Source organism: Prunus avium, chromosome 3 (genome assembly GCF_965620075.1).
Source record: "Prunus avium chromosome 3, drPruAviu1.hap1.1, whole genome shotgun sequence".
Taxonomy (NCBI): domain Eukaryota; kingdom Viridiplantae; phylum Streptophyta; class Magnoliopsida; order Rosales; family Rosaceae; genus Prunus; species Prunus avium.
In genome coordinates, this window is record NC_142286.1 from 1,560,212 (window position 1) to 1,572,594 (window position 12,383).

At 37.9% G+C, this 12,383-nt stretch overlaps 1 protein-coding gene across 4 annotated transcripts; it reads left to right on the forward strand.

Moving 5' to 3' along the window:
- The first annotated feature begins 824 nt into the window (after positions 1–824).
- On the forward strand, positions 825–5,458 carry LOC110752385 (peroxisomal (S)-2-hydroxyacid oxidase GLO4-like). 4 transcript variants are annotated; one of them, XM_088250864.1, is made up of 11 exons: positions 825–967; positions 1,044–1,168; positions 1,253–1,303; positions 1,378–1,451; positions 1,592–1,716; positions 1,925–1,988; positions 2,439–2,501; positions 2,794–2,863; positions 3,113–3,213; positions 4,024–4,128; positions 5,279–5,458. In XM_088250864.1, the coding sequence occupies exons 1-11, from the start codon at positions 825–827 to the stop codon at positions 5,456–5,458; spliced, it is 1,101 nt and encodes a 366-aa protein (XP_088106990.1). The 4 variants fall into 4 exon arrangements, with proteins under 4 accessions (XP_088106990.1, XP_021808715.2, XP_088106989.1 ...); XM_021953023.2 differs by having other exon boundaries at positions 1,925–1,982; XM_088250863.1 differs by having other exon boundaries at positions 1,592–1,712; positions 1,903–1,982.
- The last annotated feature ends 6,925 nt before the right edge of the window (positions 5,459–12,383 follow it).

A 12,383-nucleotide genomic window follows, 5' to 3' on the forward strand; every position in this document is an offset into this window, starting at 1 on the left:
TTTCCAAGTATGGAGCAATTAAGGCATCCAATCTCACCAACCAGAGTGCAACTGCAGATGTTGTTTGGGGCATACATGCAAAGGAAGGTCCTAATTCTCCCCTCCGTTTGTATTAAAAAAAAAAAAGAAGAAACAACTTGCCAGAAAATGACTTGCTCACAAACCAGTCATGCAATGAGTAAATTAATGTCTAAATCAGTCAGCCATGATAATTCCCTGATATCTTCCTCTTTCTCGGGCCCCACATAAAGAAACACAAGTAATAATTTTTCATAGAAACAGTCCAGTACGATTGTCTATTTCTCTGCAGTTCTTCAGGACAACAAAATTTTGGGTTTTCCAAGTCTCAAGTCATAGGTGTGTAGCTTACTTTTTGGTTTAAGATCAGCTTATTTGATTACCATGTGAGCTTGAATGCACATATTTTTAGTGGATCAACATGCTTTTTTTTTCCTATAAAAAGAAAAAGAAAAACATGCTTTCTTTCTGATGGTTTTGATTAAAAGCTTTTGAAGCAGTTCTTGGTTGTTTTAGTGCTAATTATGAAGTAAGTTTTTTGGATAGCAAAACACATAATTCAGTAGTTGGTGAATATTTGACAAACACAAATTGTTCGGGATTATAGAGGCCCCATAACTTTTCCCTTTATTTCCTTCTGAAATGTCCCTTATAAAATTGCAATGGATGTTCATCCAGTTCTGTAGATTCTAAGTAAAATATATAGCCCTTTCCTTGTAGTTTCCGATGTTTATGTCATATCATCTAGGATGGATTGTTCGAAACTCGAAAGCTATGATTGATCAATGTGTATGTTCCCAGGATAAATGGCCTCCGAACCTGTCAATGTGAATGAGTTCCGAGAATTGGCTAGGCAAGTTCTTCCAAAAATGTACTATGATTTCTATACTGGGGGAGCTGAGGACCAGCACACGCTAAAGCAGAATGTTGATGCATTTCGCAGAATCATGTAATGTTTAAACCTGCTGACGAATACCGTCAAATACAATATATTTGCTTGAGTGATTCCTATGTATTTCTTTCAGGTTGCGGCCTAGAGTTCTTGTAGATGTTAGCAGAACAGATATGTCAACTACTGTATTGGGTTACAAAATCTCAGCACCTATAATGATTGCTCCTACAGCTAGGCATCAGTTAGCCCACCCCGAAGGTCTAAATCGTATTTGAAGAGTACTCAGTTGAGATTTTCTTTCAGACACTGCTAGTTTTAACCTGCTCTTTATATTTACCACAGGAGAGGTCGCCACTGCTAGAGCAGCAGCAGCATGCAACACCATAATGGTATAATTGTAACATGTATTGAGCTAATACATGTGTAGTTAGGTTTTTGAATTGTTGTATTTTTCATTGTAGGTTTTATATCCCACATGTCTACGTGCACTGTGGAGGACGTTGCTTCCAGCTGCAATGCTGTTCGGTTCTTTCCATTATATGTACTTATTCTCTCTTGAACTCATTTTAATTTCACTACACAAGTTTTTCTTTACAGGAATATTCTTCTTGTTTACAGTTTTTTCAGTTTCTATCCTGCCTACTGGGGCTCAAGCTATCAAATGGTACCTTTCCTGAACAGGTTTACAAGAGACGAGATATATCAGCTCAGGTAGTTCAGAGAGCTGAAAAAAATGGATACAAGGCTATTGTCTTAACTGTTGATGCTCCCAGACTTGGTCGAAGAGAGGCAGACATAAAGAATAGGTTCATGTCATCTCATTTTGCTTGTGTTCTGTTTCTCCATGCCATGGAATTTATTGGTTTTGAAGTGTGATATAACTTGCTTTATGCCATGAAAGAAACTTTTATGTGTAACATCATATCAAATGTTGTTTTGTTAACACTCTCATGTGGTGGATTGGACTATATCTTATGCATCTCATTGGAAACATGACTGTGACAACTTCTGCAGAATGGTTACACCTCAGTTGAAGAACTTTGAAGGCATTTTATCAATTGACGTAAACTCTGTGAGTGTAATTGTTTAGTTATGAATAGGTATTATGTATTATTTTCTCGTAATATCGTGTTCTATTTGTACTTTAAAATGTTTAACTTGTTAAGCCTAGAAAGTGAGATGCTGCGCGTCACTGCCCCTAAGTAAATTAATCAGGTTATTTAGGTTTTCCATAATCCATTCTACTTATTATTCACCCGCTATTAGTGGAAATATGACACTTGTTTCCAAATTATGCACAATCCCATTACAGATTCTTCAGAACGTGGTCGAGACGTGTATTGTTTATTTACTAATTTTTCTTTTCCCTATTTGATAACTTTTTAACAAACTAATCCAAAGAGTAAATCTTGTGCATTGTGATTATTCACAACATGAACGTCTGTGTGCTGATTGAAATAAGTTTTGCTTGTCAGTTGTATGATCCAAGTGAAAGTACATGTTTATCTATATGACACATACTCTGCAGGATGAAGGATCGATAGTGGAAGCTTTTGTCAAAGAGACGTTTGATGTTTCTCTGTGCTGGGAGGTATGAATCAGTTGAGTCTTCTCATTACACAGTCATATGATTCGATGTTCTATGCTACAGATCTTTTTACTCTAAGGCTAATTTTTTTTTTGGTTCTGTTTTTGGGATTACACTATGAAGATGCATGATTTATATAGATTTTACTCAGTTGTAAGTTTGTAACTTTCTGCAGAGATTGAGGCTATAAGACATCCATTAAAGTGCCTAAGTTTTATACTCATTTCTGTGCCTGTGTGCTACGTACCTGGTTTCTTTTCTTCTTAAATCATTAGTTATTGCATCGCATATGCAGGACATAGAGCGGTTGAAATCTATTACAAAGTTGCCAATTCTGATCAAGGGAGTACTCACTCATGAAGTTGGTAAGATGAACTGATCAAGGCTCCAAATAATCGTATCTTTATCTTTACGTCTTGTAAGTATTAACTCATAAAGGGAAAGATCAATTTGCGTAAAAAGGAAAAAGGTCTCGTAAATGTTAACTTCTCCCGGTATTCAAGGCATGATGATCAGTCAAAATAATCGACTCGGTGAAATACATTGGATTGACACTTGAAATCAAATTTGGCATTAGCCCTTCTGAATAGGTGTTCTTCTTTCTACCATTTCAGCAAGAAAGGCTGTGGAAGTAGGTGTTGCTGGGATTGTTGTCTCCAACCAAGGAGGCCGCCAACTAGATTATACTCCTACCACCATTTCTGTCCTGGAAGAGGTAGAACTCTATTTCTAATTCATAGTTTTCTGGTGTAACCTGTAAGCACAAACATGGCATAACTTACGCATGGCTAAGCTTGTATAAAACCTGTTAATTATCGTTAATATATTCGGAATAAGGTACTGCATACCTTGCGGAAGATTCCAAGTGAAAAACCGCTTGCAATTACTAGCCCACTGTGATGCTTCCACGTCACGAACACGCCAACAAGATTCTACACGTTCTTCGTCTCCAAGGTCGTTGGATTGGCTATGAAAGTTACTCCATTGATTCCACGTACCCAAGACCAAGGCTCTTGGTGAATTGCCTAAAGGAGAGTGTTTAGGGAGATATGAGGTTTCTCTCTTTGTGGGTGTAAAACTTACTACAACTCTTTGATATGCACTCACACTTCTTGATCACACACACCAACTTAGAGAGTATGCACTAATGCTTCTCATCCCCTCTTCACTTGCACACACTCCATCTATTTATAGGAGTTGTTTTAGCTCATCTCAAGAGAGCATAAAACATGCACTAGTGCTTAGTTTGGTAGTGCACTAAAACAAGGATTAGTGCCTTAAAACAAGGATTAGTGTAGTGCCATAAAACAAGGCTAAGTGCCTTAATTTGTGTAGTGCCATAAAACAAGGATTAGTGCATAATCATTGTTTTATTACATCTCCCACTCACCCACGTAGGGTGTGATGACCTTGTTTTATTACAAAACCGAAATAGGATCTCAAGAAAAAAGGAGTCTTTAAAAGAAACTCTCCCATTGGAAAAGTTGTAAGAATGTTCAATCATATATATCTATAATGTTCTCAGGTAGTTGATGCTGTTGGAGGAAAAGTTCCTGTTCTGCTTGATGGAGGAGTAAGGCGAGGAACAGATGTGTTCAAGGCATTAGCCTTGGGTGCACAAGCTATCCTTGTAAGATATCTATATCTATACAAGCTGCCCTTCTGATATGAACCCTTAAACTGCTTGCATTGTTTTGGATTTGGGGTTCTTAGATCTAGGTCCAAAACGATTAGCTATCATTGGGTCTAGTCCTCGTGTTTTTGGTTTTAGATGTAGGTTCTTTGACATTTATTACTTTTTTGTTGTGTCGATTTTACCCTTTAAGGTAAATAAGGAAAACACATTGAAAATCTAAATTTAATGCATTATTTTCTTGAAATTGAATTCCAAATTTTGAATTTTGAATTTTTTTTCCTTGATAATATTCCTAATATATAGATAAAATACAATTTAATCAATAAAAAGTAAAGACTCACATATTATACCAATCGATCAGACAAACACCCACATTAAATTATGTACCTGACATACAGGTAAATAATGTTAATACATACAGGTACATATGTACCTACCTTACAGGTAAGTGTTTTTTTCTTGAGTTTTCTTAACCAGTTTTTTCTGGAGGTTCATATTTATATACATACGTACATGTCTTCCATGTAATAGTATTTTTTTTTTCAAAGAAATTTTGTATGGATTTTTATCTCAGTTGAGTTTAAAGATCCATACCAAGATATTATATGAGTTCAATTAGCTGGGCTAGATGGTATAATTACCTAGACTAGAGGTAATTTATGGATTTAATTACCTGGACCATAGGTAATTTATGAGTTTAATTACCTCCATACTGCATACGAGGTGTATGCATAGGTACCTTACCTATTGTTAAGGTATGAAGTTTTTATGAACTTTTATTACAAATTTTGATGTCGGTATACCTTGGGAAAATTTTAGAATTCAATAAATAGATTTGCAATTAAATTCAAATCAAATATGATAATTAATATTCTACAAATCAATAACTTACCAGTTTTAGGAATTCATAATTTACCTTATTTATGTTTTAGGTGCATAACTGGAATAAAAAATAAAAAATAAAAAAAAGTAAATATCAATAAATTGAAATAGGCATGTAATCTTATGTGGCGCAAAAGTCAAAGGACTTGGATCAACAACAATTTTTGCGTGGATTGAACCCAAAATATCTCCTCATAATTGGACTTATGCCAAATTTTCTATTTGGATTTTCTTATTGAAATACAGGCTAATGTTGCTACAGGTTGGAAGGCCTGTAATCTATGGCCTTGCAGCAAATGGAGAACACGGCGTGAGACGGGTTATCGAAATGCTGAAAGATGAGTTTGAGCTCACTATGGCCCTCTGTGGCTGCCCTGGTGTTATGGATATTACCAGGAGCCATGTGAGAACAGAATGTGATAAACTCCACTCCATGCTTTAATTTGTTTTAGAAGCATCAAAATGAAATTATGCAGAGATATGGATGAAATGAGAACGAGGCCATCAATTATTTGGGAAACTGCTTCAATTAGCAGCTATTGGAATTCAACTTGTTTTTTCTTCTCTCTCATATTGTAATTCAACTTCATTAAACGACAGGTTAAATTTATATTTACTATGGAAGTGATAGCATAACATGTGTTTACGTGTCACCGGAGAGAACCATCTTTCGGGAGCCAATTTCCTATGCAAGGTGCATAGCTTTGATCAGCCTTTCACACCGATACATTCAAGGTGCTAGGCGGGAGGACACCTAGCTGCGATTTCATCCTAATTGTAAGGAGTAGCCGCCAGGGAGTTGGGCGCCGCCTAGGCCGCCTAGCGCCCGCCTAGGCTGGTCTGGGCTGGCGTTTTGCCGTTGAGGCGTCGACGCTTAAGGTGGCACTGAGGCACTGCATGAAGAAAGACCGAGAGAAAGAGATGAAGTCGAAACAGCGAGAGGAAGGAGTGTAGGCCGCCTAGCTCCCGCCTAGGCCGCCTGGGCTGGTCTGGGCTGGCGTTTTGCCGTTCAGGCGTCGACGCTTAAGGTGGCACTGAGGCACTGCATGAAGAAAGACCGAGAGAAAGAGATGAAGTCGAAACAGCGAGAGGAAGGAGTGTAGGCCGCCTAGCTCCCGCCTAGGCCGCCTAGCGCCCGCCTAGGCCGCCTGGGCTGGTCTGGGCTGGCGTTTTTCCGATTTTTTTCCAACACTGTTTAAAACTCCCACAAACTATTTCAGCTGTTCTCAAATGATCCATAACTCTAATTAACAAGCACATAATGACATATATATGCATAGTTCGAGTATGAAATTACCAAAATGGAATCGATGTCATCCTCAGGTGAGAGCTTCTGGTCTCTCTGCGAGCTCTCTTTTCCTCAAGCTTTCGCTGCTTTCTCATTGCGTTTTCCTGGCTTCTTCGTCTTCTTCCCCGTGTCTGGAAACACAGCCCAAGAGGCTCAGACTCGACGCGAGGAAGAAGAGAGACACTTATCTGGACAACGCTAGTATTACGATTTTAAAAATAGTATAGCCGCACGGCTATACTATTTGTGACGCGTGGCAAAATGTGCGCTAGCGCCGGGTGCCATTTTTTTAATATATAAATAGTATGGCCGCTCGGCTATACTCGGTTGTTGTTCTTAATTAGAGAGAGCATAGCCGCTCGGTTTTTGTTTTTAATAAAAACAGTATAGACACGCAGCTATACTACGATTTTTTATTATTGCTTCGAAGTAATAATGCTTCTCTTGTTCATCTTCCCAAACAGATTCAATGCCTCATCAAGATTCCCAACTCTCAAATACCCCTTAATCATCCGTTCCACAAAACAACATCCCTTTCCAACATTTCATCAAACAATGTACATGTACTATTCAGAAACCCACATGCAGGGTACATACCAATCAATGAATTTTGAACGAAAACATCATGTCGAGCCCATACTTAACGACTTGTTCACGGAAACTCCGGCATGTGCCACCATCAACCCTACTCGTGCATTATTTTACAAGGAACGGAAAAGTGAGACAATTAGGGGAAATGCCATCGCAGAGCATTTGCTTATACAGCAACAACTACCCAAACAAAGAAAGAGTTTCATCCACAGCACTGATTTTTGTACACGCATATGCTCTGATCATCACGTTATTGACGTAGGTTTTCTTTAAAGTCAGGAAAAAAAATTAAAAGAACTTGGCAGGCGCCTAGCGCCTAGGCTAGTTTAGGGTCCTTTTTTTTTCCTTACCGTTATTTTGTCTTTTGCTGAAGCAGATGCTCTATAAAGATACTTACCGTTAATTGAAGAGTGATTTTTAACTTACATTTAAGCTCCAACAAAAAATAAATAAATAAATAAACTTACATTTAACCGTGTATGCAGCTTTTTATAATATAGGTAGTGACATGCCTTTTATAAGCCAATTAATTATCACATTTAATCCTTAATGTGTAAGGCAAAAAATAAACACTAGAAAGATAACTTATGTCTCTAACAAAGGGACATGTACTATTTTTCACTTCTCATTGATTTTTAAATTGATTTTTAACTAGTAAAATAGGTTCCAACAAAAAAAAAAAGTAAAATACGTGGCCCAAAAAAAGTCACTATACACACAACATATATACTCTCGAAGCCTTCTTCTGGGTTTCGGTAGCAATTCTCAGTGCCTTGAGCAACAAACTTTGTATATATGCCTCAGTCTTTGTGGCCATTTTAACCTTTAAAATTATTAGTTGAAGAGGAAGGAAGAAACTAAGAGGGATGATGCCGAGGAGGAAATAAATATGGAGAGGAAGAAATATCTTTATCTTGCACTGAATAATTATCACCTTGAATAATCTCAAATGAGTTCTCTTCATTGCTAGTTTTTACAACTTGTTTTGAGAGGTTTGTATATTTCGTTTTAAAGTTTAATAAATATATAAAATGTGTGTAACATTTGAGACTTTTTTGCTCATCTCTTAAATAAATTATTATTTCATATTTTTATGAAAAAATTGAATGGAAGTACTCAATAACTAAGCATCTTTATCAAATGATTTGGCAGGTTGAAAATCAAGAACCCACTTTGGAATTCTGGAAGAGATCGCTAAACCCTTTAACATGGACAGAAATACTGCGTCAAGTACTGGTCGCCGCTGGTTTTGGTTCAAAGCAAGGTGCAATGCGAAGGGATGCCCTTAGCAAGGTCTTCTAATTTAACTCCCATAGTTGCAATTGATTTTTCTAAGCTCCATTTCCTCTCTAGTAAATATATTTAATTTTCAACACATATGTGTATTCTGCAAGTTAAGTGCTATAGATGCCCAATAATATGTGTTCATCACCCAAAACCTTGAGCAAATGCGGAGTGTGATGGTTTCTGGGCCCTTTTAATTTTTTAATTTTTTAATTCTTATATGAAATTTAACAAAGGTTAACATGTGTCACCTTTTAAGGGTGGTGGTGAGGAGAAATTATAGAATGGTACGGTATCACCACGTCAGCCAGTGATACTTCCACTCAAATATTGACATGTGTATTTTTTTTAAAGAAAATTTAAATGTTTTTCCAGCTAGACATTAGGTCTCAATTTTACCCTTCATAATAAAAATAAAAGATTTTAAAAAGATTGTGCCACAGCCACCTCTATCCAGTTCACAGTCTCCCTCCGTGCTACCCTCCCACCTCTATCCGCTTCGCAGTCCCACTCCTCCACCTCTTCCTCTCAAAACCTCCATATCCAAGTGCTCTTTATCCAATTTTGAGAAGATCCGAGAAACACATATCCAGAAAGATCTGTATAGAAAACTTAACTAAGAAGCCCTAAGAAATTTTTGATATGCAGAGATAAGGTTGGGCCCCATGGAATGTGATGATAAAAGCAAACTATTAAATAAATTGATTCAGAGAGAGAGAGAGAGAGGGAGAGAAACTTAGATGAAGGAAGAGATGGGAGGGGGCGGCAGAAAAGGGTAGACTTACTGCAAACCTTGGCGGCAGTCGTCGTCTTCTCTTTTTTCTCTTCTTAAAATTTTGTTCTAAAGGGTAAAATTGAGACCCAATGTCCATCTGAAAAAACATTTATATTTTATATTTTAAAAAAATACATGGCAATATTTGAGTGGAAGTATTACTAGCGGATGTGGTGATACCGTATTATTCTATAATTTCTCGGTGGTGAGCATACATAAAAAAAATTTAAAAATGATCCCAGTATATAAAGAGTATAGCCAAGCGGCTATATTATTTTAAACAAATGAAAAATAAGTATAGCCCGATGGCTATACTATTTATATAAAAAATTAATAAGTGCGGCGCGTGTAAAAATAGTATAGCCGCTCGGCTATACTGCTTAATTTTTTTTTTTAAATCATAGTATAGACGAATAGCGCGGCTATACTATTTATTAAAAAAAAGGGACCCTCCTATTTGAATTAGTTTATACTGTATAGATACTAATTTAGTAGTTTCAATATATCCAAAGCATATGTTTAAAAGAGAGAAATTTCATAGTAAATCAATTTGAGAGTTCAAATTTTTTTTTTTTTGGAATGTTTGCCTTTGATCTACCTCGTTCTCTCGAGTGCTACTAAATTTTGTAACTGCACACATTATTGGTTATAGTGAATTGCATGCTGAGTTGGAGTGTTCTTGGTAATTGCTTCACATTTCAAACAACACTTTACATGATGAAGAATATTACTACTATACCCGTAAATCTTTGTTTGAAATTGTTGTTCTGTTTGGCAAAGAGTTTGCAAAATCACCATCTTGCATTTTTGTTACAACAAGTAAGAAATAATCTTAATATTTTGAATGAAATTTGTTATTTATTTATTTCTTGGCAGGCAACGTGTTTCAGGGGGAAACATTCTTGCCGCAATGTAACATACTGCCACTTTGTACGTGAGTATTGTGGTATTGAGGTGGATGTTGATAAGTTAGAGAATGGCTCTACTGGCACTAGTCCGGTTAAGGATTGAAGAAGGTGATGATAATGAATGTGTGTATAATGGTATGCTAAGTTAATACTAGTTTCAGTTTTTTTCTTCATGATCTCAACGGCCCATATTTTTTTCTTTTCTTTTCAGATTAATTTTTTCAAGGCAATCTCAATTTCCTTCTTCTTTTTTTCATTAATGACAACAAAAGAAAAGGCATGGCAGCCCGTTGATTGGAGGGTTAACTCATCTGGTTAGTACTTTTTGGGCTTGTTTTGTGCTTTTCTTTTGACTTTCCATGTTGGATGATATCTGGCTTTCTCATATAGGGTTCAATCAGGATTTCGTTAATATGCAGACACTGAAAGAAGGAATTGCTTTTGGACCTTTTTGTTGTAATCTTTTTCCACACATTTGAGTAAACTGATTCATATCTTAAGAATCTTGTATACAATTTTCTACCTACCATGATTGCTAATATTGTGAAGGCATGCCGATGCTTGACAGGTTTTCATGGCCTTAGAATTTCATCAAAACATTATCCATATCAACACTGTGCTACATAGAGTTGGTACAGGGGATACATATAGGTGGTGCAGGCTAGATGCTATGGGAGCAAATATTTTCGACTCCAATCACAGCACGCCATGTGGAAAAGAAGATTATCCCTTAAATTAATTAATTAAACTAATTTATTTGGTTAATTAATTAATAGGGATAATATCTTAATTATAAGATATTATCTTTATTTAATAAGATAATATTATTAATTGGATATTATACTAATAAGGGGATAATATCTTAATTATAGGGTATTATCTTATAATTAATGAGATAATATCATTAATTCAGATATTATCATAATAAAAGGATGTAATCAAGTCCGACTCAATCTCTACGAAACCCTAGCCCCAAGGCTCCTATAAATAGATGACTTCATTCATCATTCAAGCTACATCTAAACCTACTCCTAATACCTGATAAAAATACCCGAAGCTCTCTCCCTCTCCACTCTCCATTCTCCATATTTTCTCCACACGGCTCCGACCACCACACACGGCTCCGGCCGCCCAGTTGACACCATACATACAACTCCGTACCCTTTGCTTAGCTATTGTTTTCCTACAAACACTCTAACTAACTTAGGCATCGGAGGGCCTTTGGCCAACACCCCCCGGGTGTGGTCTATTTACTCCAGTCTTTTTTATAGGAATCGAGGAAGAGAGAGAAGGAAGATCGAAGGTTGAAGGATCTAGAAGCGAATATTCTCCTGCGAGATTATTTGCACAAACATTTGGTGCTTTCATTGAGAGCACGAATTATACTCAACGTGTGCTCAAGGAATCCGTTCCTCCTATTTTCCAATCTACCGAAGCCTTCCAAACAACCATACTTGGAAGCAAGCGCACAAGGAGCAAGACCGCCGCGATGGCTCAATCCGTGATGGCCCAAAACTACTCCTCCCATGATCCCATGATCGACATGGTGGCACCACCACCTCTCGCCACCATGAACCCTCAGCAAACCCTTGCTGCCGCACCACAGCAGCCACCCCGTGTGACTGGAACGACCGTGCCACCTACTGGACTCGTAGCTGGGACCACCGCATCAGCCTCTGCCGTTGTCGTACCATCTCAAGGACCCGTGGCCGGATCTAGCCACCTTCATAGCGTCGCCGCTGAACATGGTGGAACCTCCCATCATGGTGGGTTCACTACCACCGCCGACTTTGGCCCAATCTTGGGGCACTTCAGTCATTCCCTCCATTGCCTCCGCGCTCGACGTACGCTCCTGCTCACACCTCTAATGAAACCCTAGCCCGTGTACAATTGGGCTCTACACACTTCTCTCCTCCCGATCCACAAAGTCAAGTAGACCTTAATCTGAGAGTTGACCAGCTGACTCAGAGAATGGACGACCAAAACAATTTGATGAGGCAACTCCTCAACCAAATAAACTTGGCTCAAAACCTTGGCCTTGGACAACAGGACGAAGAGAGAAGGCTGGATGAACGCGTCGATATGCAGTTCGATGGGTACCAGGCAGGACAAGCAAGAGTAAGCAGACAAGGAGAGGGACAGCAACGTGATCAGCTTGCCGACATATCACAAGCATTTGCAAGCCACACTCAGAGCAGACGAAGTCTCTCATCCAGATTGAGTTCAAGGACCAATGTTCATGAAAGACTAGGCCCCCAGGGAGGTCAACCTTTCAAGCATGCTTGCCCATCCTTTTTTCCATCCACCTTATACATTCATACACAACACGACGACGTCATATTTGAGCATAAAAGTAGTTTTCACTTTGGTTTTGTTTTTTTAATCTTGGATTGAATTTCTCATTTAAAAGAATCCCTAAAATTTGAACGGACAAACTTGGCACCAAATACAGAGAACAAAGTGAAGGAGGAGAAGATTCAAAGTAAGCAAACAAAATTGGGCACATCTATATATCATGGGA